We start from the raw sequence: 27,482 nt of genomic DNA, 5'->3' as shown, positions 1-27,482 counted from the left end.
ATGGTATGAGAAGGAGGGAGAGGGGTCAGCCCCCTACACCAGCCTGCTCCAGCCCTGGTGCTTGGGGTTTCATCATTTAAAGGGAGATGAGCCAGAGCTGCTGGGGCCTTCTCAGAGCCCCTGAAGATCTCTGACTGCCCATTTTGTCACTGACTTCTGGTGAATGAGCACCTTGGGGGTGACTTGAATCTTACTCATGGGCTGTGGTTAAAATCAGCAACAGAGATGCTCTTTGAGCCTCGCTCCCAATGCAGTGCCCTGTGGTCCTTCTGGCACATCCTGCCCCTGATGTAGAGATCTGGATGTTGAGAGGGTGTGAAGGAGCTGGTGATGGGGCACCTTGTTGGGGTTGGTGGTTTCAGAAAGTCACGCACCCCACGGGACCACCAGCACCAGGTCCCAGCAGTCATACACCAGACATGCTCTGCAGAGAAGAACTGAAAGCAGAACCAAAAAGAGGATCTGTCCTCTCATCTGTGTGGGAGCATTCACCAAGTGGCTCTGGGCTGGGGCTGTTGCTGCCCAGAAAGTGATTGGGGGTTCCTCAGCAGCAGCTCTGACCCGAGCAGAAGGCAATTACTGGGCAGCTCAGAACAGCCTGTGCACGCAACTCTGCCTATCCCTCCCTTCCCTCCTTGCCCTGGCCCCCAGACCTCAAACACAGCCAGAACAAATGACCTGAAGGGTTCCCTGCCCATAGCAAGGGGGCTGGACTGAATGCTCTCTAAGATTCCTTCCAGCCCTGAGCATTTATGACTCTATGACCTGCAGCTGGATCACAGCAGGTTCTCATGCAGGGCTGAGCATCCCCAGCTATCCTCCTACTCCTGGGCTGCTGCAGCTGTGGCCACAGGCTCCTGCTCCATGGACAGGCTACCCAGGCGTCTGCAGGCTGGTGACAAGTCACAGGCAGCAGCCAGAGGGTAGACTGGGGCAACTGGGGAAGGCCAGTGAGGAGCTGGATGGTGCTGGAAGGGGATTGCAGTGTCTCACCTCTAGAGCACTGCAGTGCTGCCCTGTGCAGGGGCCATCGGGGAGCAGGGGCTGGAGCGCTGTGAAGGACAGGACTGCTCAGCTCTTGGTGGGGTGGGAGGGGACCTGGTGCTTCCTCTGGGTAGCCGGCACATTGTTCTGGGAAGTGAGATACTTGGCAGCCTTCCTGGCTCTGAGGTGATGGCCAGTCTGGTGTTTCTGGGTAGAGCTGCCTCTTTACTAAGGATTGCCTTCTGATAAGAATTGTTCCCCCCACGGCTTTGTTTGCAATCCAGCAGCAAACCCACATTCCCTCCACCAACATCTCTGCTCTCCTCCAAGCTTAGAGCTCCCGGGGTTTCATCAGGAGGCCACTCTGCCCATACAGCTCCATGCATTTAGAAACAGGGGCTGGAGAGAAACCCTTGCCATAGGAGAAGGCTGCAGAAGCAGTGAGGTGTCCATGTTTGAGGGCAGTTTCAACATGCAGATGGGCAGGATTTTAGAAGAGGCATCTCACGTACTGCAGAAGAGAAACCCACAGCTGTACATTGAACTCCACTGACCTCTCCTGCCCCACATCCTCCAAGAGCTGAGAACAGCACCAAGACTGAACAGAACACAACCCACAAGTTGTATTGTAAAGTTATAATGAACGAGTCAACCACAGAAGCCAGGAACGAGCCTGGGCAGTTCACTCAATTCTTCTGCCCACCGACTGCAACCGAAGGCCCAACCCCCTTGAGGAATGTGAGCAGCAAGTGCCTCTGAGCAGGGACGTTGTCCCTGGCTGGCACTGCTCACCCTGGGGTGAGCACCTCTCACAGCTCAGAGCCACCTCCTGAAAAGCTTGCTTGTTTCTCTATTGATTAGAAGTCGCTGGGTTTTTGTAAGGTATGAATAACAAAAGCTGAAAGAGTTGGGCATGCATGTGGGAAAGGCTCAGAGCAACAGACTCTCTCAGCAAGCCAGTGGATAACAGCTGGAAAAGCCAGGAGCTTTCAGGTGTAAACTTTGTTCCACCTCTAGAAGGTCTTTTCTCTTTTCAAGTTAAACCCAACACCTGCTCCAGGGAAGAAAGAAGATTGAAAAGGGGGAAAGGTGGCAAAGCCACCAGTTCCTATGAAAAGCAGAGAATCACAGCCTGTGGAACAAGAGGAAGTGGAGCACCGGGAAAACCCATGTCCTCCAAGACCCCATCATCAAGTCAACAGGGTGAAAAACAGTGTTACACGTCAGAAGAGTTGTGGGAAGCAACAAAGACTTGGCAGAAATCTCACCAGCTGTGATAAACTGTGGACCAGGCTCAGTAAAAGGCACAAAACTGAGCAAGAAGCATTCTGGTTTCCCACTCCTTTCCCCATCTTTCCTCAGCCATCCGCTGTGCCAGGTGACAGCACCAGAGAGGCAGCACTCAGCTCTTCTGTGCCACTTTTCCCCCCTCTCACTCCTGAGCTTTAAGAAATGAGCCCAAGGCAATTCTGAAAATTCACTTATCTCAACCTGTAATTGAGAAACCTATTTAATAGTTACTTAAACCCGGAGCAGCTCTGAGCATGCAGCAGTTGATGAATATGCATAGCCTAGGATTTGCATTTGGTGGCAGTGTGAAGACAGGATGTCAAGCAAATGAGCTATGAGAAATGTTGCCCATGCAAATGTTCACTCTGCTCTAACTTCTCACTGCAATTCCCATCCTTGAAGCCATTTCTGTCATTCTCTTATTTGCATTGGAAATGTAATAACAAAATAATGCAACTTCATAGAAATTGGTCCTATTTCTGTGCAGACAGGATGGATTCCTTAATACATCTATGACAGAGGGGAGTCCTGAACTAACAGCAAACAAAGGAATATACACAAGTCCTGCCAAGATCATCCCAGGCCATGCAGTTCTAGAGTTCTCTGAAACCACATCTTCATCAAACTTCCCAGCCCTTACCTGAGCAAGGCTTGTTATTAGACAAACCATCATAGATCTGCAGGAACAGAAAAGCTGCTGTTTTCACTCACAGTTCATTTTCTCTGTTTTCTGCTTTCAGAAAGGGGACCATGAGCTCAGGACAGCTGCTGTCTCCCTCAAGAGAAACTAGGAAACCTGCTCATCCAGGTTTTGAGGACTTCAGTAAGGGGACTAAACGTTGAGAACCCCACCTGCACTGCAATGCTGCATCCAGCTCTGGGGTCCCTAACAACCAAAGGACATGGACCTGCTGGAGCAAGTCCAGAGGAGACCACAAAGAAGCTCTGAGGGCTGGAGCACCTCTCCTATGTAGACAGGAGTTGTTCAGCCTGGAGAAGGCTCCAGGGAGACCTTGGAGCCCTCCCAGTAACCAAAGAGGCTGGAGAGGGAGTTTGGACAGGGGCATGGACTGACAGGACAAGGGGAAATGCCTTCAAACTGAGAGAGGAGAGCTTTAAATTAGGTATCAGGAAGAAATTCTTCCCTGTGAGGGTGGTGAGGCCCTGGCACAGGTTGCCCAGAGAAGCTGTGGATGCCCCACCCCTGGATGCATTCAAGACCCAAGTTGGACGGGGCTCTGAGCAACCTGGTCTAGTGGGAGGTTGGAACCAGATGAGCTTTAAGCTCCCTTTCAACCCAAACCATTTCAGAATTCTGAGAAACAGTTAATGCTCTGTATTCTCTTGGCTTAAGAAGAGGTCATGTAAGAGCAGGAGGTTAAAAAACACAGCTGGAAGTGACCATACCTCACCTGCTGTGGTTGGGCTCCAGGTCACTGACATCCTTCTCAATTCCAATAAGCTCCAGTATTTCCAGTGGTCTTTCACTCCCACATCAAGGACAGCCATCCCTAAGTCATGCTAGTTAAGGCACTGGATTGTAACACTTAAAATTCTTTTCTGCTGTATGTGCCTCATGCAGGGAGACCTACAGGTTCCCTTTGCTACTCACACACCTGAGAGGTAAATTCCTCTGTCCTTTAAAGCCTTCAGCCAAGAAAAGGCTGTACAAGTACTGTACTCATCCACTTGTGATGTACCTTGGGCAGAAAAGTGAACCCTTCCACAAGCTTGCAGGTAAATGGACAAATTACCTAATGGGTTTATGAACAGCTGTTTACAGACGCCTTTTAAAACTCTGCCTGGACAGCAGAGCCTGCAGCAGCTGACAGACACCATCTACCCTCAGAACAGAAGCAGAGCAACAGTTTGTCATTTATGTCTCTTTTAAAAACTACCTCTCTTCAAACTGAACACCTCCAGGAAAGCCACATGTCACAGCACTGCTGCTTTTCTTAGGTGCTCTCTGGTCTGTTCACAGATTGTAAAAGTCTAAAATAAGGTTACACGTTGTCCTTTTGCATGTAAACATTCCCAAAGCATGCTGCAGCTCTCCAGTTATGAAGCGAGCAGATCTCTGCCTGATTTCAGTACCTAACCACTGTCATTCAGTCAGTGTTAACTATTTGAAGTTATATCACCTAAAATTTTAGCAGCTTCAGAAGGTTTTAGGTGTAGTATATGACATTCATATTTTCCCCACAGAACTTCACCACATTTCCCCATTTCCTGAACTTACACATGCAATTCCCCTGGTTCCCCCCTCGCCCAAAGCAGCACAATTAACAAGGTTTGGCGGCTGCTCTCACAACGTGCCCACAAAGGCTCTGTAACCGCACACAGCTCATTGCTCAGGGCCCCTGGAGCAGATCCATGCTTTCAGAGTAAGCAGGGCATATCAGGTGTAAGAAACACCTGTTTTAGGTGTTTTAGGGCAGCAAAATCCATATTTTCCCCAGTGCAGACCCTTTTATTAAAGGCTCCTTCAAGACAGCGGCTGAACACAGCGAAGGAGAGGGGTCAGTTAGATAAGTGACCACTGGATGTCACCAGTGCTTTAGCCACGGACATCAAGGCAGCCTTGCATCTAAACAAAATATGTCAGCAGGGACTACCAAGGAATCAAATAAACTTACAGCACCTCGTTTTCACTACACAGAAGTTTATTATGAAAGTTAAACATACAACACAAAAAGTAGCAAAAGCAATCCTGTAGCTTAAGGCAACTCTTACAGGAGATGAATTCAAGAAAGATGATGCAACTTCAGTTTAAATAGAAATTATGAAAAATATCAAATTGCATCAATAACTTAAAATGCACTTTAAAAAGTCTGCACTAACCAGCAGAGGGTAAGGGCTGTGATCTTAATGCCAGCATTAAGATATGGAAAGCAGCAGAATGCTAAATGATGATAGGGAAAGTTCAGTATTTACACAGAGATAGCAACGTTAATATCTGATAGCGTCATTTCCTGTGTACTTATGGTTTAAAACCACTGTCTGAAACGTTAGGAAAACATTTTAAAATAAATCTTCAGGCTATTCCATCAAAAATACACAGATGGCAGAGAAGATCCAAGGCTAGGGATGCGTGCGGATGCATGCGTGTGTCCCTTAAATAACTCTTTGCAGAAACACTTTAGAAAAATTATTTCTTTGGGGGAAGAAGAGCAAGAAGAATATGTGGCCACAGAGTGAAAAAGATTATCTTTCAGGTGAATCACATTTAAATTGAAGTATCAAAATATTTCTATTTGATGACATTCTCACAGTTTACAGTTAATGATATTTTTAAGTGAATGTTAAATATTCATATTAACATACAAAGATTCTCCTTCACATTGACATCTGCTTACATTTTTGCAAGACCTCTTTTGCATCAATTGTTTTGCCATTAATGAGGAATGTATAATTGTCTTAATTATAGAATTTAATGAAGACTTAGCTGTTCTAACCATATAGAGTTTCTACCTTTCAAATAATTCTTAAAATACTGAATTCAGATCCCATATTTTAAAAAGGTATTTAAGTGACATTTTAATCAATCAGGCTGTACAGGAAGCACCACATTTTAACAAAGCCAAATGACATCACATTCCCAATCAATTTTCTTCAAATATTGGATGCAATGAAAACTTTGGAGCAAGTCCATTCACCATCACCCCAAATAAAACAAGATTAATTCATACATTAATTCATCCCAAATCTTACCCTGTTAGAAAATGCAATATATACTGCAACATAGTCTTAATTTGCATAAGATTTAATAGAAGGGGCCTATGTGCAGTACAAGACTCCTGCACACAAGCTCATCTCAGCTTTTCACCATTCAGCACAACTTTACAAAAAGCCCAAGATATAAAATATACTTAAAGCAGTTATCTTAAACATGATTTAATATATATCACCTTGGCAGCTGATCACTTTTGTTCCCAGTTTAAACACTGTTGAATCTGATTGTGGAGTTGCAGTATCCCTTTGAAGAACTAGTTAAAAAAAATCCCTGAATAAAACAGAAGCCAGCCTGCGACTTCCTCTGAGTTTCAGTAAAGCACTATATACAGGGTATAACAGCCACCAAACTCACTTGGTACAGAATAAAATCTAAGACAGATAATGGGGCAGAATGCATTAACGCATGAAAATATACATTTTAAGATTTTTATCATTTAAAAAGTGGAACCAATGAATTGTTAGCAGTTAAAAGAATACTGCAACTGTAACATTTACAAACCCACAAAGTTTGAAAACTGATTCCAACAGCTCTGATTCACTGGGTTTAGCTTGGAAATAATGCAAAATAATGTCAGCAGTTTTAAGAAGGTCTTGCAAATTTAGAAAAAAGAAAACTGAAAGAAAGGTAAAAATGCTTATCTAAAATAAAGCAGGAGCACAATAAGGACAGTCAAAATTCCAAAAGCCCATATTAAAAAAATTAAGCTTGGAATGCATTGGCTTCCAGCAGTTTACAAAAAAAAAACAAAAAAAAAAACAAAAAACAAAACAAAGTTGTTCTAAATCTGTAATATCTTGACCTCTTTTTAAGTGACAATTTTTATTACAGTTGAGAAAAATGGTTTTATAGCTGCATAAGTTTCCATTTCACTAAAATAGTGCCAACAAAAATAAGTTTGCATAGAAAAACAAAATTTCAAATTGCCACTGGCTACATGCTTAAAATGGGAAATGCAGGTATTGTAACATAAACATAGTGCAAACCATGGCAGCTCGTGGTGACGTCGACTGCCCCAGGTCAGGAAACAGACCATAATATACCCAGTTATCACAGTTTCTGGTCTTTTATTCAATCCTTTGCCAAGTAGAAGCAATGCATGTGTGCAGACCCGTGGGATGCCTGCTGCCGCTGATTAACGTAGTTTGAGATCATCGCCGCTCCCCAGGTTAGATCCAGGACTAGGGTCTTGCTGTCTTCTTGCCTGCATTAACAAACACACACTGAGGATAAGCAACCAGGAAATTATCAGTTATTTCATTCAGTATGTTAACACGACTAAGACCATAACCAATTTAAGGCAGAAACTTTACAACTCAAGCAGTAAGCAAAGCATTAATTTTTAACATCAAAATCATTCTTTTGCCCTCGATTCGGTTCATTCCCCGTAGCAACTGAGCTCTCAGAGGAGGGCTGTGGGCCTGGCAGCCGAGCACTGCCCTGTCCCTGAGGGGCTCAGAGTCTGCTGTGCCTCCCCACCCAGCCTGGAGCTCCCAGCAGGGACTGTGCTCGTGCCCACACACGTGCACACTCACAGTGCCAGGTTCTAAACATGGCTTTAGCAATCAGCAGGGGACTCCCACAGTAGTTAGGTAACAATTTTGTGTCTTTTCTTCCAAAAATAATGTTCTTTCCTGTGAAATTCCTTTCTGTTAGCCTTTTCTGTCAATTTTAGGGAGAAAGGCTACAATACAAGATAGAGTACATCAGATAATTTCCAAATAATTTTATGAGGGAAAAATTTACTTTAGCTTCTAGAATCAAGAGACTTATAGTAACACATGAGCACAATTTAATCTATAGATGGGCACACATTTTAAGACCTCATAAAAGTGGGGGTTTTAACTACTTTCTTCTTTGGTGCACCTGCAAAGTTAACAAACTGAGAAAACTCTGTGACATATGATTGCATCCCTGTATTAAAAAAAAGTAATGTACATTTTTCTTTAAATAAACGATTCTATTAAACAGTTTGAGCTAATGACATTGTAAAGAGGGAATTAAGTATGGTCAGTCACACCAAAAGACATGGCTATCTACTTTCTCTACCTGTACACAGGTACAGCACACACAAATGCTGCATGTAAGTACTTAAAAACATTGATTTCCTTAAAATTTTAAAGCCATACTTCAACTCTGAGAATATCTAATGCATGCTAGCTGGTTTTTAAGACATCTTAGTACCACGACTTTTATTTAAGGTTTACAGACTGAACAGCTGGCACCATGGCCCGTAACTGCCACATGACCCAAACAGTCTCAGGCCACATTCTCAGCTGGTGGAAGGTATCATGACACAGGCTTTATTCCATGTGGCTCCATCAGCTTCACCAGCCACAATAACCTGCCACATTCAGGGCTTTAAAAAAATGCAAAGCCAGTGACAACTTCCCTGCTCTGAAAGACATTTCCTATGTTGTTGAAAGACTGGGGAATAGCCTCAATGCAGGCATTGTGCCACTGAAATACCCTTCAAGCAATTACCGTGTTTGCACCATCACACTGAACAACACAAGTACTTCAACAGAACTGTGACTAACAGGGGCACAAGTGCTGCTCTTTGGTGTTCCCTGGGCTCTTCTGAGTCACATTTACTGACAGAGAGGAAGCTTTCCCACCAGCATAGCAGCTGCCCCAGCTCATGGTGTGCTGCTGCTGCTGTGCTCCCATTCCAAAGGGTGAGCAAGCAGAGCCTGCTGACTCTCAGACCCTCTGCCATGCACTACTGACACCACTTTTTCCAATTTAGACTTTTCTTTCTTTGTTCACTTCTTCCTCCCTCATCTACCATTCTTCTTGTCTGCCTAATTGTAGGCTCCCAGTGCACTAGGCTGGCTGCACCCAGAGAACTGCTGCTTCCTTCTCCTATTTAAAAGCCAATTTAAAGTTACATTTTCCTTTCATGTGCAACAGTCCCTTTCTGATGCACATGGAGTTCATTCAATAAATCCCTCTAGTAATCAGCATGTTTTCAGAGGAGACAAGTCCCTCCTGCACTCTCCTTAGTGGTCACATTGCCACTATTGCTTTGGAAACACCTCCACTAACTTAAATATCACAATTGCTACCTACTACGTTTATGTATTCAGTGTTGGTTGCACTTTAGATAATTAGGAGTGAGCCAATCTTTTTGCTCTGTTTTATCTGCACTAGTTGTACTCTGAAGGAGCAATCTGCTTCTCCTGCTTGCAGAAGAAATCTGAAGGTGACAATCAACATCACTGCTGGTGCACAAACCCACAGATTTCTCAGTAATCGTTCTGAGGAATCACATTAAAGCAAACTGCTCCAATCACATACAGCACTGATGACTGTAAGTGTTTAAGGGCATATTCCTTTAGGCCCTTGAAACAACTTCTGCAAACTGTCCTCTTTGTAGAGATACAAAGTATTAAAAGATGGCATTTAATTAAGCTTTTTACATTATTTCCAAAAGCCAAATCATTCAGCTTTGACTATCAAAATCACTGAGGGAAAGCCCGCACTTCCTTTTTCCTTCAACAGAAATGTAAACTCTGCTGTAAAGATTTTTCTTAATATGAAATGGTTGTTCATCAAGTCTAAATAGATACTTTCAGGCTAATTTAAGAGTTGTACCAAGATTAACAAAACAGCACCAGTTCTACTTTGCATACCCTTCTATTGAACAGCCTGTAACGAGATTTTTTTCTGGTTTTCCAGCTGCCTCTTTCTTCTAAAAGGAAACAAAGACATGCACTGCCTTTATGAATTACCAAAATCTTACTTCTACCAATTTTGCACTCAATAAACATTTTTACACCTAACTAGAAAAGACCAGCAAGTTAATTGCTGCTATACTACTGCTCTAGAAACAACGGTGTTTCTTCTTCAGAAAACAAATCATATGCACAGCAATTTTATTGTCAAATTTCAGTGAAGGCTCCAAGATATGAGCATATGGTTGCATTTATGCTTTGCTTAAAGTGGCCTTTTCTTTCAAAGCATATGAAAGAATTTGCATGATTCGTGACCTCATTGCTACTTGTAGAGTTTGCAGAAGCCACTAGTGAACAACTACCAGATTTGCCCTTTCAAGTGATATGCAAAAGGCATGACAAATGACCCTCAAATGTACCAAAAGCAGTCATTACAATATCTTACAACAGTGTATGTGGATAAAGGTGTAATTTTGCAATTCAGTAAGTGGGGATTTACACAAGCAACTGCAAAATGTTGGAATGACAGCTCTGACTCAGGCACCCTCCTTTCCTTGTGCTACTACTGTGCAAAAAGACAAGTGTGTAAAGCAGGTTTGTTCTATCAGTCACAACCATCCCGCCAGGGCACAACGTGCACAGTATACAACAACTACAACTGTGCTTCACATGCTGAAAGAAAAATACAAAGAATAAAAGATGCTTGGTAAAGACTAGAAAAATCACCTCGTATGAAGACAGGAAGCACACTGTGGAGAAAACAAGCATTGGGTGCTATTTTTCTCCACTGACAATTGGCAAAATACAACTTCCATAAGAAATGCCACGAGAGCCTTAACACTCCCTTGTAGGAAGAGTGTGACTATCAGTAGGGTATTATCTGCTAGTTCTTCTCAGTCTATTACAGGAAGCTGAAACTTCCCTTTCATAGATGTAAACCAGACTTCTGGAAAACCAATTTCCAGACTTCTCTCAATTGGGGGTTCTATACTCCCCAGCATAGCTCATCAATCCTCTAAATTGCAGTTTTTGCTGTAATTTTTGAAATGCATACCTTTTGCTGCCATGCAAAAGCACCGACATTACTCTCAGTGAATAATGGGCTCAGCTTCTCAAGGATTAAGGAGACTTGCTTCAATTAAGAAAGATGCATCTATCTTTGCCATTGGTAAATGGAATACACTGCTATGAGTCATGCTTAATAAGCCATGAGAAAACAGCAGTTATTCATCTTTTCTCTGTGTATTTCATTTTTTCAGTCAAACGTTGATTTCAAGTTTGAAGGAGCATTACTTCACATGTTCTTCATCTGTTATTTAGTGAAAGGATAACAAATACTTGCTTGTGAGAAACTTGTAATCAGTACACAGATCCCACCAGAACTGCAATTTTCCTAAAAATGAATGCATTTTAACCAACATTGCCAGTATTCCTCCAAGTATCCCGGAACAGAAGAGTTAACACAATGGACACATCAGGAATTTCAACACTGAAAAACACCTTGCACTCAGCTTTCAGCACATGAAGCCATGCAAATCTTCTGCAATACAGAAGGAATTATAACTGGCCACAAGCCATTGAAAACCTCTAACCCTGGAGAGGGTGTGATGACCAACTGAAAGAATTGCAGGAACATATTTGGAAAAAAACCATTTCAAAGCCTCCTATCACATGCTACTCGAGATTTATTCATGCTGAACTCATAATGCTGGTACCATGGGGATAATGACATTGACAAAAAAGAGAAGAGTTACTAACAAAACCATTTTGACTTGAGAGTAAACAAACACAGTAAGTGTGCCCTGCAGGACCTCTTACACCTATGCTCTCTTCAACACTCTAATGTCTGAGCTTTTCCCAAGCCTAAACACAGGCTAACTGGTATGGACTGAAAGTCCTATCAAGAGTATGACGCAGTAATAACTGTATTACATTATTTTTCTTTTCAATAAACTAGATAGCTTGAAATCATTAAATCAGTAACTTTTATCATTAACTTTTCTGAACAAGAACCACACTGGAGCCTTTAAAATCTGTTACTGGGGCACAAAGGAAAAACAAATCAGCAATAAGGAAGGTGGCAAGTAAGCAGTTCTTCCAGCAGCCAAGATAGTCAGAACCCCTCCTCCTCCTCCAGCTACTCAATCCTGCCTCATGCTGCAGCCTATTGTGCTTCCAACTGTGCCAACAAAACTCCTTAAACTGACTTGGAGAGAGCATCTCTACCTACCCCCTTCCTGTGCATGTTCTGAGGCCTCAGGCATACCTAAGGAAACCAATTCCTCCTACCACATGAGCTCATCGGGAAAAAGATAATGCAGTTCCACCATGTGGTTTACATGATAGCTCTGAGAAAGCAGAACTGAGAAAGCTGGAAGCAAATTTAGTAAGTATGGACAGGGCTGCCATGAAGATGGCCCTTCCTTTCAATGAATCATTTTAAAAAAGCAGCAGGGAAAATTTGGACCTCTGAATACCAGGCAGTGAAATGACAAGTATAACCATATCCACTGCATATACAGCTTGGGACAATGGTGAAGAGGAGGGAAGGAAGAGGGAGCTAAGTTGAAGAAGGGCTGTCACAAAAGGAATAGCCAAAATAAAGTCTCTTCATGGACAACTCCACTGCAATTCTTTAATTGGATTCTGGCAGCTCTATCCTGTTGAAACAGACAGAGCAGATGCATTATGTGCCTTGGCATCTGCCATCTATAATTTACTAAGTAAGTGAAAAATCAGGCTGTGCTATGAAAAACTAAACAGTGAACATTTGGATTCTCTTAGGATGGTCAACCTCCTGAAAAGGGATAAAAAACCCCCAACAAAACAAAACAACCAACCAAACCTGAGAATACTTTGCAGATACTTTTCTAAAAAGTATACAACCGCAGGATAAAAACCACCCAAATGAAAAAACCCTGAAACAAAGAGAGCAATACTCAGAAAAATGACTAGTTACAATCAAGCACACCTTCCCTTAGTCCTGTTATCTGAGGCAGACCCACAGCAAGAAAAGCAATGAACTGAAAACTCTTTAAGTTGCTGATTAATAACAGCCTCTCCCATACACATTTGAACATGGTTCAAAATGCTGGCCCTGCTTCCTGCCACCTTATTCAATAGAAGGGCAGGAGAAACTCAGCCTTCTCAGAATTAGAATCAGGAAAACTGGGGCCCTACAGCATAATGAGAATGACCAACTTCTTTGGTCACAGCTTGATGAAGCAGCCCATGTGCTTTCTGGTCTCTGGGGGCCTTGCACAAAGACTCTCAATCTTCACTTCCCAGAACGTCAGCCACAGCAGCACCACTACATACTGCATCTATGAGCCACTGGCAGACAGAGGGGATATGATCTTTACCACATTCCTAGCAGGCATAGCTATCAGCATTAGACTTCATGGCCTGAATCCAGTCTCTGGAGTTGCTTTGTTTGCTGCCCATAACATCCATTTTGCTATCAGCTCTCCTTTTCACTGAACCTGGGAAGAAGTAGCCTTGATCTTTCTTAATTATAATGTCAAGCAGCACTTAAATTATGCAAATAATGGAAAACAGTCTCTCAAACTTGGCAAGAGATCTGGCTGCTAGACTGAAGTAACTGTAGCACTATTAATGCCATGAATTCTATACCTAATGCTCTTTTTTATTCCTACTTCCATTCTGATTGTCTTTCAAGCTCACTGAAAGTCAAAATAAAAAATTTTCCTGACAAAGGCCATTGATAAGAGTGACTTAGCACCTGCCTCCATCAGGACTTCAATTTCAAACTCCTATCTACTTCCTAGAAACAGTGTTCTACAGAAAATACACATGAATCGTGTCACCTGCAGAGCCTGCTCTCCCATGGGCTGCAAGAGAGCTCCAGAGCATGACCAGGCCAAGCAGCACATCTGCTTCCTAACCCCCATGCACCCCCTCACCTGAAATCTTTGCAATGGTTGCATCTTTGTTTAAAAGCAATTATGAAGGTAATGATTCTGCTGCCCCAAACTGGTAACTGGATCAAGGTCACCACAAGCCAAGGAAGGAAAAAGCACAGCAAAAATAGGTAGCTCTGAAGAGCTTTGAGTAGACACTGAAATTTTTACTTTCATATTAGAACTTATTTTCCAAGGGAAAAAAAGCTTGAAGTGCTCCTTTTTAGAAAGTATTGTTTGAAGGCTGGTCTAAAGGTTATAAATTTATAATTAATATTGATTGCCTCCAGACAGTATTCCTCTGTTGCTCAGCCCCTTTCTAACCTTCATTGACTGAAAGAAGACGCTTATATTACAGTATTCCCTGATTTGCAAGATTGATCTTCTCCATCCTACAGTCAGCATTGATTCTGTACAGCACACATTTTTTTTCTGATCTATGCATTCCGTAGCACTTTTGCACAACCACCAACTATTTAAGTTCTTGTGAAGCAAACCAGTCATAACTTAACTGGCCTACTCGTACTGCAGAAGCTTTTGAGGCAATACACTCCCACTCTAATGCCTCTAAGTTATGTTGTATCCATCCTGCATCTAAACAAATTATTTATGGTCATACACAAGCATATATCAAGACTACGCTACCCACTGCACATGAAAAATTAACGGCGTGGGTTTCTTTCATATCCAAAAAGCTGTGTTAAAGGTTATACAATTTTTCTATCATTGTCAGTTTGGAGAGTACATACAATAAGCACTAATTAAATTAATTTCAGATTAATAAGAAAAAAACCACTTAAAATCAGAGTCTGATGAGAAAAAAAAAATTTTAAAAACCCAAGCCAAAATTAAAAACAAAAAAGCTCCCAAACACTTATTGTAATACTATACTTTCTTCTGAAGCCAGTTATACTTGAGAAAATATAATTAGTTAGACCATTTATTTATACTAGGAGTTTCATCTTAGAAAAAATTAAGAAAAGGAGAATAATTTCACTGTCTAGAACCTTGGGAAGAACATGAAAGTCAGTCTTACTACTTTATTTTCTTTCAACTGTAAACTGTTTACATTTGTGTAACAAAATCCTGTTTGTTTTTTAAGAGTTCCCAACTTCAGCACAATTAAATGAAACGTATCTTGCCCCTTTTAACTGGTAATTCCCAACAAACAACGAGAATATGTAAAAACCTAGGGCAGGACACAGTATTTAAAATGTAGGCAAATTTTGACTCCAGCACTTTTTAAAGGGTGGGGTTGGTGGGGGTTTTTGGTGCTTTGTATTGAGAGGGATTGCTTCTGGAAGAAACAAAAGTTCCAAAACAGGGGTTTTTTTCAGCAAAATGAAGGTTTTTAAAATGGGAATTTCATGCAGTTTCCCAAAATGGCTCTGCTTAGCCATTAATGTAATTTATATTTAGCACAAGACCACAAACAGACAGATTGCTAGACTAGACTGTTTCAGGGAGAGCAAACCACTCTGTCTCTTTACTCATAGTGTTGCTAAAATAAAGAGCATGGCAGTAACATAGGAAATGAACACAAAGTAGAAAAACATGACATTTCAAAAATACTGGTTGAAGAAATTACATTGGAAGACTGAGAACAGATCCAAGCCATCCCCAAGTAAAGCCATTGGGACATCCTTAGCCAAGCTCCAGAGGAACACAGCCGGACAAACTGTGCACTGAAACAGATCACTGCAAGCCTGAAATTACAGTTCATCTGTACAAAACAAACCTTCACAAAATACCCCCACCTGCACACAGCAACACACCAGAGGGCCTCTTCTCTTTACCCAGCCCTTGAAAATCCACCAGTTTGTACCATCTGCTCCAGCAAAGAGCTGGCAGGAGGCACCTGCTTGCGGCTTTTCCGCACTGAACACGGGCCATTACTTCCAGTAGGTGCTAATTTCACCAACTAGGGGCTGTTTAAATCTCTCCAAGCCGTTCTGGACAGTGTAACACATTTTTGCATCATGCTACTATGCCAGAAGACTGAAAAACAAGCAAAAGTTTTTACTGGAAATCCACTTCTAGGCAGCAACTTCACAGTCATTTCTGCAGAACGCTTCTTATCCTGACACTGAACTCTGGTCATTCATAGTGAAACCACACCAGAGACACTCGTACTGACTCTCTCAACCACGACACAAGGAGATAAAGATAGTGAAAATTAAACATCTGCCTCACCAAAACCCCTTTAGTCTCCTCACTCTTCTAGTTTGGCAAAGGGGAACGAATAAATACTTCAAGTTCATACACCTCATTTTTTTTTTAATAATAATCTTTCACTGGGGATAAGGTCTTTCTTCATGTGTATTATAAAACATTCGCTGTCTCAGCATTCCAACATTTTCATAAAAGTAAAAGCCATGGAATACATTATTAATTTTGAAGGCACTATGAACACTCACTGACTTCAAAAGCATCTTTGAAACAAAAGAATCCTGGACAGTGGGGCTGGATTTGCGGTATCTGATGTAACCGAGCTACACAAGTTGATATAAAAACTCAAAAGCATCTTGTATTCAAAACAAACTATGTTAAAAATGTAACAGAATTCAGTTCAACTCAGAGGTGCTTAAAAACTTCAATGAAAATTCCTAAATCCACTCACACCCTATTTACATCAGAGGAGTGAGTGCTGTAATTGCACAAAAACACAATCATCTTTGAAAATTCAAGCACAACCTTCCTCAGATGCCCTCAGATGCAAAGAATATGTTCATTAAAATAAAGATTTGGTGTACTAAAGTAGAATTGAAGGGATTCTATATGATGAAAAGATGGCAAACAAACCTGACAACACCCTGAAGGGGGGTTTTTGCTCTTTTTTTGTTGATTTTTTTAACTGCTATGGGGTTTTTTAGGATACTTAAAAATGAAAATTAGTAAAGTGATAATTTCTAAATTGTTACTGCACTCTCCATTTTTTTCCCCTTGCAAGGTGTCACCATTCTAAAATCCAACTGCCACACACAAGCCACTTTAACATGTTGTTTTCAACAACTTATCACTGATCACTCCTATGTGAGGAGTTTTAAGTCTACAGACTTTATTTTAAGTCTATAGAAAAACTTAGAATAGGGAATCTTTTTTACCCAGAAAGCTATATAAATAAAGAATTGAATCTGATCATTTTCATATGCTGCCAGGCTTTGGATGGATAAATATTTCCAAAGAGCTGGCGCCTCTGTTTTGGGTAGGAGTGGGTGGAATATTGCAGGATTCCCCTTCCCTCCCCCACTGAAGCAGAATCTGGTCCCTATTAAAGGCATTTCAGCTGTAATTCTACTGTCAGAAAAATCCTGATTTTCTACAGTGTTGCAATTCTCAAAACCATCATTAACACTGATGAGATCCTGTTCCACATCTGCCAATTCTGAGTTTTACTGTCCGTGCCAAGCATGGCAGAAAAGAAAAATCTAAAGCTCTAGTAATGATGAAAGCTGTATAGAAATCATATTAAAAAGACCATGAGGAAAGTATCTTAATTTGTGTGTAGCATAACATACATAATTCACTCAGCACACTTAGAACTGGCCTTTTCTATAAAAAAGCGTTCAAGTACCATCTCTGTAGTGAAACCAAAGATGCTGTTGGCCCTATTGAAATTGCAGAAACAGAACACAAGGCAGCCTGGATTAAGGTTTCTGCAGCTGTCAGCAATGCAATCATCAGAAGGGTGCCACTGACAAACTGTATTTCCAAGCTGACTGAGCATGTCAGCATCGGAAAATTCAATACAGGCCACAAATACAACAAACATGGGAATGCACTTTTATGCATCACTTTCTATTGAGAACTTGCTACAATGATCACGAATACCAAGGGCTCACTGATTAAAGTTCATTTGATTCTGCCCAAATGCTGCATTAGATTGAAAGTAAGGGTAACAACAAATGATTTGGAAACCTGATTCCTCGTTAGGAATGCACTGTAAGTCTATTTCTGCTCTCTTCCATCTCATCCCAAAAGATCCTAATTTTTGTGCAGTCCTAAGATCAAGACTACAAAAGCTTGTCTGTAAACATTCTAGATATATGTTCAGGACATCTTATCCCAAACACAGGAATGAAAACTGAAATGTAAAAACCAATTATAGACCTACAAGTACTGGAGGAAAAAATCTCTTGGTTAGACATATTAAACATACACAGTAAAATAAATAGGAAAGTATGCAAAACAATGTATTGCAATTATTAAAGATTTGTATTTGTCATCACAAATTGAAATAACTTTTGATAATACTTTTTATTCTGCTTAAACATATTTCAAGTCAGTAATTTTTCCTTTTCTTCCTTTCTGTGGGTGATCTACACCAGTGCTTTAGACCTGGGACAACAACTATTGTTGTTTCAAGAGAAAATGGGTACTAGCGGCTAATAAGGACATCACTTAACAGCAACTGCCTTCTGCCTTATTAAAAGCAAGAGTCTTTTCAGAAGTTATTGAATCCAGCTCCTGCAGACAGCCAAGGATGTTGTTTTTTGTGTCTCAGTGTCATGAGTTTTGATGTCTGTCACAAAGCTCCAGATGCTCAATATTACCTCAATCTCACTGTTAATTGAAAGAGTGTTTTTGCACAGTCTAGCTGCAAGTAAGTGTGTTCTACACTTGGTGGAAAAATTAAGTCTCTTAGAGCACCAAAAGTTATTTCAGGAAGCCTCATTCTTTTTTAACCTTCAGCATGCACACAGCTTCTCTGTAATGAGAGGAGTGGGGATGACAGGCACAGTGTAAGGAGAATAAAACAAGAAAAGTTTTAAGTACATTGAAGTCAAACACATAAGGCTGTACCTAAAGTCCTACTGTCTTGTTAAAACTAAAGAAGGCTGGCACATGTCTTCATTAACAGCTTAAAGCTAATTCTACCTTCCTTCTGAACTGAATTTACAAGTAGATTCTAGCTACGCTGTGACAGAATTATTCAGGTAATCTAGCTGTTGCTCCAAGAATACAGTGGTAGCAAGGCCTCCAAGGCAAGGATTTTACCTTTGTTACAGCTGACATCTGACCTGGCTGCAGCAGCATTTGCAAGGAGACATACTCCAGCCACTTCAAAGTGAGAGATATTATCCTCTGTGCCTATCTGCTCCCTCTCATTCCCATGCTCAGTGTCTTCCAATTGTCGTTGGAAGGGAAGAAAGTCTGTCTGATCATCCCAATTACCAGAAAGCATGCCAAAAGAAAAGTAGCTTAGCAATAACAATAATCAAATTTTCTAAAAACCGTAGAACCAGCAGACTGATCATATTTGATTATACTTAAGTCAGGCTGTACTGCTGAAGCAGGAAGTAAGAAACAGCATTAGTAAGGGAAAGAAATTCAAAGCATTTCTGTGTTCTCCCTATTCTCTCCTGACCTGCAGCCTGCCTTAACTTGCCAACTCCCCTTATGTATTATTACTCGTCCTCTTACAGCTCTTGCCTTTCTGACATCTCAGAGCAGATGGTTTCCATTCCCTTTCCTGGCTCTTCTTTTCTCAATCCCAGTAATTTCTGCTTTCATCAAGAAAGAACAAGATTCAAGACTGTGGGGCCCTGAAGAAGCAAAGAACAAGACGGGGAAACTAAACCAGTGAAAAGAAGGAGTGAGACTTCCCACCAGTAAGAAAAAGGTGAGAAGACAATAAAACTAGCCTGTACAAGAAAGTAGACTGTGGCATCTGATTAAATTGGCTGGTAATTTTTCCCTCAACACAGGATAACAAGCTCCAAAATTGTGCCCCCGCAGCTCCCAAAGCCTTTCCTGTGTTCATGAGAAATGCACGAGGCAAAAGATTCCTCTCTGCTATTAAAGTATCATTTCAGAGAGAAATGGTAACTCTGTGAATAAATATGTCTTTACAGCTTAAGAACTTGCAGAAAAGACCATCTACAGAAAGGAAGAAAATACAGGATCAGAGAATTCTTATCAAAACTTTAAAAACTTGAAATCTGTTTTACAAGAGTAAAAAACAATGCATTTTGCAATTTTTATATAACAGCACTGAACAAACAGAAAATACACAATATTGTACAAACAGACAAATAAACAGAAACAATCTGAAGTTTTGGGAAAGTACTAACCAGTTACTGACAGCAGCTGTGAAACCCTCACCTCCATTTCCTCCCGATGAGACCTGTCTCTATCCTCGAATTCACGAGTTCTTCGTCGAGCCTCTTCAAAGGCTTGTTGTGCCAATGCATCCTCCTGCTACCAAAGCAGATGACACAGAGTGACACAAAAGGTGACCCTCATTTCCACCAAATCACATTTCTTTTGACTATTAAGTATCCCTTGGCAGCAAAGTCAAGTATGTCCTGCAGAACCTGCTAGAACACAGACAAGTTCCAGCAAATGTCAATACAGGTTAATGAAATATTACTCACCTTCACTACAGCAGTAGAGATAACCAAAGCTGGAATGCAGCTACTACTAAAATACATTTTCAAAGGAGAGCTGCTGTTCCAAAGTTTAAATGCTGCTTTTTTTTTTAAGGCTAGGAATTCTCAGAAGTTATATGTAAAAGGGAATATATTTTATTCTCCTTACGAAAGTCATTTTGAAGACAGTATTCACAGGTATAGCTAGACAGAGTCCACTAGCATCACTATACAAACAATGATAATTTAATTCTCTGGCATTTAAAATAAAGCATTATCAAAGTTACAAACCAAATAAATCCTTCATTTTATTAAAAGCTGCTGCAGGTGCATCAGTATGAACATTCTTAATACTTGTGTATCATTTATATTATTTAAATTTAGATGCCTAGGAAGATGCAAAGCAGAAATTATTCCTCCACCAATTTGCACACATTCCCATACAATGGAGGAGAAACCTGCAGGTTTTCAACAGCCCTTTTGCTTATTTGCAACAATGGCTTATGCACAGGAACAGACTTAATAAACTAACACTCAAAAAAAAAACCACCTTCAAACCGTATCTTCTACTAGAAAATGTTTTAAATTAAGTGTCTTTTAACACATTTTCTGTTCCCTGTCAGAATTTTAAAATTTTCAGAATGGAAGAGTCATGTCTGAAGAGGTTGCACAATCCAGGACGGGATCAACTATATTGGTTCTCCCTCCTTCTAGCTCTTCAACTATAACTACTACTAACTCTGCTTACAATTCACACATACATGCAAATGTTATTTTAAAGCTGATAATTTTTAAAAAGCTGACCTTGACTGTTAGAGGACATAAACACATAGAGAGAACAACTAAGTTTTAATATACCTGGGGACTAAGTGCATAAATTTTTCAATTTAAGATAAAGCATCCCCAGCCTGAGAAAATGTTAAATTGCCTTTTTTGCCGAGGGCACAATCGTGGGCCCTGGAGCTGCTCTGTGAAATGATGTGAAGGGGCTCCCTCGTGGCCCAAGGCAGGGAAATACAAACAGCTGCCAATCCCACACTCTGCCTTTTGCCATCGCTTTCTGGGGACGTGTATGCAATGTTTAAAGCTGCCAACAAGATAATATTTTACCACCATCTATTATTTTTAAGAGCAGAATTCGGCCCTTTACAGCCATTTTAATGTTCATACAAGGCATAGAAGCCAGGATCAGAGAGTGGAAAGTAAGTTTGTTCTTAATAATGCAGAAGGTTAAAGAGAAAACAGATAAGCTTGTTTCCCAGATGACTCCAGAAAAGCTGCCTTAGTTCTAGTTTACAAAAGATATGTATGTCTTTATTACCTTTTTTTAAGAAACAAGCTTAAATAGAAGCAGATTCTTTTTTATCAAAGGTTTTTGCATTTTACCATCATTTAGAGTGGTCATGAAATAAAAGGTTGACATACAGCCTCAGACAGAATATTTTAAAGAAACGGTCATAACCAAAAGAAACTAAATTAGAAATTTATGGGAAAAAAATCAGTGAAAACAGAACAAAAACAAACTTCCCAGTCCAGAAAATAAATTTTAAAAAAACTTTTTAAAAGAGAAGCTTACAAACACCCACACTTATACATGAATCCTCACAGCAGCCCAGTAGGAAAAGACTTGGTGAGATAGCAAAATGCCCTACTATGGAAGGGGTGCAAAAGTACTGAAGACAGAAACAGCCTCTTAAGGACACTCAAATATCAAATCCAAGGAAATTTCAGCCCCAAAGGGGGAAGATATTTAAGCACGTATGTACAGCTTTGTGTGTGCTGGTCCATCAAAGTCGGAGCAAGCAGTGGAATCAAGGCTTTCAGTAACAAAAAGACTGCTTAGTAGCAAGACATGGATAGGCTGTGGATTAAGTAGAAAAACCACTAGCTTAACAGGTACAATTAAAATACTTCAATGTTAGCACATGTGCATTCTCTACCTAAAATATTTGGTTACCTGGTGAAGGGTAGTATATTTTCCAAAGTATGACAGCAAAGAAAATTTTATCTGATCCCAGCATTAGTACAAATTGGTAAGAGACAGGAAAATGCAAGAGCACTATATTTGCATAAGACAAGCTTCCAAAAGTGAGGGGGGTGTGAAGAGTGGCTGGAGCTCTTACAAAGGACAGTGGGTACACAGGCAATACTGTCTGAGGAACTTAAGCCCCCTCTGACATCAGTGTTATTTTAGGATCAAAGTCAGCAGTTCGGTCAACTGCCACTACCAACATTACAACAGCTTTAAACAAGGAAGCAGAGTGACAGATACAGGAAAAAGGAAACTGATGAGTGTAAAAGATTGCCTGAATGTTTACAATACTAACATATATAAGGGTGCAGCTACTCCTGTGTCTGTACCATTCCTTATGACACTGGGTACCCTTAAGTACTACTACTGTAGCAAATAGAATGACCAATGATGACCTCACAGTCGCCAAGAATCATAAACTATAAACAAGTTATACACCTGTAACTGAGTGCAAACATCTCTGTAGATCCACACAGTGCCATACCTCCAGCTCAGCACCCTGTACTCACAACTCAGGAAAGCACTGACACCTGAGAGCATACACACATCCCCTCACACACAAAAAGGGTAAATCACAACTTCAGTGCACAAACATTTTCTGAAGACAACAGAAGGGAATTGTTAAGTGTTGTTGAGACAGCATATACACATTGGGAAACTAAAATAATCCAAGCACTTGCAAAAACATTTATTGGGAAATTAAGAAGAGAAAAATCAAACCCACAGGTCATCTGACCCCTCTCCTTTTTGGAAGGGTACCCATTTTCTTCAGACACTCTCCAGTTTTGGAGAGAGTGACACCGTCTCCTCTTGAGGGCATGTTCCCATCAGCCTGCTCTCAGTTCAGAAGTCCTGTGACTTAGCATTATGTATCAAACTTAATAACTACAGATAAAGAACCTTGGAATTTATCTTGCACATTCCTCAGGGCTCTACACTTGTCCTGGCCGTGTAAGGCAGTACAGCCTGAAGGCCTCCTAATCCATGGAGTCCACAGCAGTGACTCTGCTGCAGCTGGAACTGAGCTTGCTCAAGTCACTGACACAGTTTTGCAAGTAGTGAATGCACAGCAAAGAGCGGATTTCAAGTAAAAGCTTCGGTCTGTGGCTTTTCTCATGGATTGACAAAGGGTGGCAGGACTTTTCTCTCTTTCTAGGCACCATGATGGAAGTGTGCAGGGCTGTGACTGCTTCAAAGACACTTTGACACAAAGTGTTTCTACTTAATCAAGAACACAGTCACATTAACATCACCTCATTATGTGCAAATTAGTTTCTTAAGTTAGGGAGAGGCAAAGCACAACAGAGTGTGTTCTTGGTACTTTGGAGGAATCAAAGGGTTTCTATTTGTTACATAGTGACCAATGGTGGCTGCAGAAGGACTAAAAGGGAAACTCCAAGGAAGTGAGGGCTCAGAATGAGGCAAACAGTGGAAATAGAAAGTGCCTCCTTCTTTATATCAGTTCCAGTGCACAACTGCCAGGAGCAAACCCTCACAGGGCAAAGGGAATGTCAAGGTACTTTGGTAAAACAGTTTGTGTGAATGTTAAGTTTTTGCAAAAATCACCCAAATGTATGACACACACAGAGTATAACAAAGACAATCACCACTGTCACACAAACCAGTTCAACTATTCACTACAGGAATGAACTGCTGAGTTTGTCACAAAATATAGATTGTAAGTCATAACTCTGGTAACTGATGTTACTACATCCAATTTACTCTCCAATACAGAGGCAGGTGATCTGCACAGAAGCTCACACGAACCAGGTGCAGCAGCTTTTAATATTAATTAAGTGGATTTGTTACCAAACTCCATCTCAAAAGCAAAGACATATCTCAAGTCTGACTAAATTAAAGAACCCTACAGCTGTGCAAGTGAACCTTTTCTCTGTGATATCCACTTTGAAAGGCATTTCCTTTGTGTTGACTTTGTTCTTGTCCAAAGACTCAGGGGCTGGACAGTAATTTTGCTGGTAGGAAGTAGGTAGATAGGAAGTGAGTTCTTGAAAGCTGCCATACCTTAACAGAGCAGAGTCCATCAGTGCCAAAGGACAAATAAAAAACTCTATTCATTCTCACTCATATGTAATAAAACAAAAAGCTACCAAAAACCCCTCAACCACCCTAAAATAAACAGCTAAAATAGACTTTCCAGTTCTATTGCTACAAGTTACAGGCATAGTTTTTTAAATGCTTTATTATTCTGTAGCATAGTAACAGTGCAAAATCACTCAAAGTTGTAAATTACAAATGATTCCTGCCCCTAATATTTTGACCTAATGTAGCTAAACTAATGTTTAGCTACAAACACATTTCTGAACTTCTGTACTGTGAGTCTTATTTGGAGTTTATACTCAAAATGAAGGCAAAAACTGTGCTTCCCTCCAGAAGAACAAACATGTATGGCACAGTAGCCAAGGGCAGACTGTCTTACCTGTGCTCTCTCTTCATCAAATTCCAGACAGCCCATACCATCCAGTCTCTGTAGATCTATCCAGCCTTTCCAGATTACACAGACACCATTGAGAATCATAGGTGCCTTCAAGTACACCTGGAATAAAAGCAAAACACATGCTATGAATTTGCAAGCTCTTACACATGTGCCTGCACAATGAAAATACTGATCCAGGAAGTTTCTATATGTATTCTTAGAAGAACATCCAAACCAGCTGGTAACATAAGACTCCATTTAACAGCTTCTACTGCTTCCTTTCCAAGAACTCATTTTAATCAAGTGAGTGCTTTAACTTTTGCCTACTGTACTGGATGGAATAAATTTAAGCTGTGTTCTCATTTTATAAACTGGCGTGCACCAGGATTTAGTTAGAATTCTTACTGCTTGCAGTTAAACTAGGGGTCTTTCTAGTCAGCTTACCTTTGTATCACAAAGGAAGTGGCATGCTGCCAGACAGGGAGGATCTTACAGCACATTTCAATTAGTTAAATGAGCACACACCTTCCTACTCCTGAGAAACACTATATTTTATCCCAATAAATGAGCGACTTCAACAAAGAGCAAGCACTGGTTTCAGTCCTCCTCATATTTACCAACTACTCAGAGTTCAGTAAAATACACCACATACACATTGTGCTAAAAATAAGGAAGTCTTCCTGTGTCAATTCTAGCATGTGTGAAAGGCTTTTAAAAAGAAGCAACATCAGCTGATGAAACCCAAGTACAGTACCAATGTGCACCGTGCCTTGTGCTGCAGCACAGAATAATGCATGATCGTAAGGCCCTACATCTAGATAACAGTAGACAATACAGTGATGTCACAAGGGAACCTAAAAAAAAGCAAATACAGCCCTAAATGAGTTTGGCATGTTAAACTTAATGACATCAGGCTTAAATAAAATAGAGTCACAGCAAAATTACCTGAATTGTACAGAAAAGAAAAAAAAAATTAAAAAATAAAATCAACCTTCAGTAGTTATTTCAGCCTACTTGGCAATTCAAAACCTCTCATGGAACAGGAGTTTGTCCATGTTGAATCACTAGAGAGGCAAACCTGCACCCACTTCAGACTGAAGGACTGCTTAGACATTCGAACTCCATTTGAGCTTTTTCAGCCTTCAGGAGCAGCTCAGGCTCAGCTAGGTAGGGGAACTTTCACACAGTGCCTCCTCTAACAGTTCTAAATTAATCCTCTGGCAAATCCTCATCAAAGCGTAATTGATGTTTAGCACTATAACGCATTTCAAAGCGCCCCCACAGTGCCTACTTGCTCAGTTCCACACTTACCAACTAAGGCCACTCAAGCAAAAAAAGAAAGGGCTCAAGAAGCAGGCGGCACAGAGGAAGGCAAGCCCCCCTTATGCAAAGGCTGTGATGGCAGAATTAAGCACTCAACAACATGAAAGGCAACCCATGGGTGGAAGAAAAGGAACAAATAACATGAATCGAAGTGACAAACAATGTAATGTTATTTGCCAAAGAAAACAATCATTTGATCTCCAAGCCTGATTTTTACAACTTATTACACTTCGGTATGAAGTGATGTACTCTAGACCTTTTAATTAGTACAGCATGCAGCAGCTCAATAATGAGGCAATAAATGTTAGTTTGAGCTATCTTCTTCCCACCAGCACTTCTACTGCAGGGTCTCTGCTAAGAGCACAGCCAGGTTTTCTGTGCCTGCACTCACAGATCATCTGTGAGAGTCATCACACCTCGGCCTTGCGTGGGGACAGCACACCAGGCACATCTACTGGCCAACAGCCTCTGTGAGCAGAGATGTCAGAACCAGCATGAGTAAGATGTGGACTACCAGGAAACCACCTCCCACAGCCCTCATTTCAAGATTAAACATTTCAAACACATGAAATACATTGCAGCCCTTCAGCACAGTCTCCACTCGTTCGTCTCACAAGAAACAAATGAAGGACGCAGCATCAATTTAATAAATGTGTTTAATTAGTTTAGAAGTGAAGGACAGATAAGAGAGGCTACTGAAACTGTCAATCTCTTCTAAGGAAAATGAAGAATATTCAAGAGGGGAAATAAAAAGGCAGTATAAGCTAACCATGGGTCTGTAAAGACAAAACAGCCTGTACTCTAATGCTGGTTATGTTTCACAGGAGCAAACAAGCACTTTGCTGATCTTCATTTAGAGTTTACCTTTCACTCAACTTCCTTGATCCTTCTGGCCCACAACAGCAGCCTGGGACATAGGCCTTCCCACAGATGACAAAACCAGCTTTCCAAGTTGTCCAGGAATACTTTTTGTTTGTTTGTTTGATAAGGAATATTATTTTGCCACTAACTCATTTCAGTGGCCATTCAACTGCCTTGGTCACTGCAGCTGCCAGTGCACTACACGCAAACTTCCTCCCTCAGTGCAAACAGCAGGTAGCTCAGATGTAGCTGCTGAGGGCTCAATACTTCAAATGCCTTAAGCATCACCTGGAAGCCTGAGCAGTGCTGCAAATTCTATGAAAGTCTTCAGAAGTCAAAGGGAAACAAGTTGACAGAGCTGATGTGATTCCTGATTCCTACAATCTGCCCTGAGCACACCAGCCAACAGCTGAGCTGCTGACACAGCAGCTTGGGAACCCCTGGCACGCAGCCTGACCTTTCAGATAAAGTAGTCTGCCCTTGCTCCTGAATCAGAGCCCTGGAAGCCTTACACCACCAGATTCAGGAGGTCTTCAAAACTCTGATAAACAAACATTTTTTACTTCTGAAAGCATGAATTCCTTTTCAAGATATTCAGAATTTTGAAATTACCACATAATCATTCAAACATAGTAATCATTCATCCTGAAACCCCACGAGCTTATGCAAGAACTTTTCTCTCACTAAAACACAATAATGCACACTGGTACTTTTAAATTTGTTTTAGAGAAAGGAATTTAAACTCCTTTTCCCCCTCTCCTCTTTCAGGAAAATGGAAACCACCTAAGATTATAGCCAAAAACGTTTAACCACACATTTCCTTCTTTTCAGATAAAGCCATGTTGGTTCCCTTTCAA

At 40.9% G+C, this 27,482-nt stretch overlaps 1 protein-coding gene across 3 annotated transcripts in view; it reads right to left on the bottom strand.

Annotated features, from left to right (window-relative positions):
- Window positions 1-4,916: 4,916 nt before the first annotated feature.
- CBFB (core-binding factor subunit beta) overlaps window positions 4,917-27,482 on the bottom strand; it is a 39,580-nt gene continuing 17,014 nt past the window's right edge. The window contains exons 4-6 of one of the 3 annotated variants that reach the window (XM_032121734.1): window positions 24,445-24,561; window positions 19,679-19,805; window positions 4,917-7,211 (exon numbers count right to left, since the gene is read on the bottom strand). In XM_032121734.1, coding sequence (XP_031977625.1) covers window positions 7,189-7,211; window positions 19,679-19,805; window positions 24,445-24,561 — 267 coding nt within the window. In that variant the 3' untranslated portion in view covers window positions 4,917-7,188. The remainder of the gene's footprint in view (window positions 7,212-19,678; window positions 19,806-24,444; window positions 24,562-27,482) is intronic. The other 2 variants (XM_032121733.1, XM_032121735.1) reach the window with 2 other exon arrangements.

The sequence above is a fragment of the Corvus moneduloides genome, chromosome 12 (genome assembly GCF_009650955.1).
Source record: "Corvus moneduloides isolate bCorMon1 chromosome 12, bCorMon1.pri, whole genome shotgun sequence".
In the NCBI taxonomy this organism is placed as follows: Eukaryota; Metazoa; Chordata; class Aves; order Passeriformes; family Corvidae; genus Corvus; species Corvus moneduloides.
Note: the sequence above shows the minus strand (reverse complement) of the source record. Positions and strands in the feature narration are given on the sequence as shown.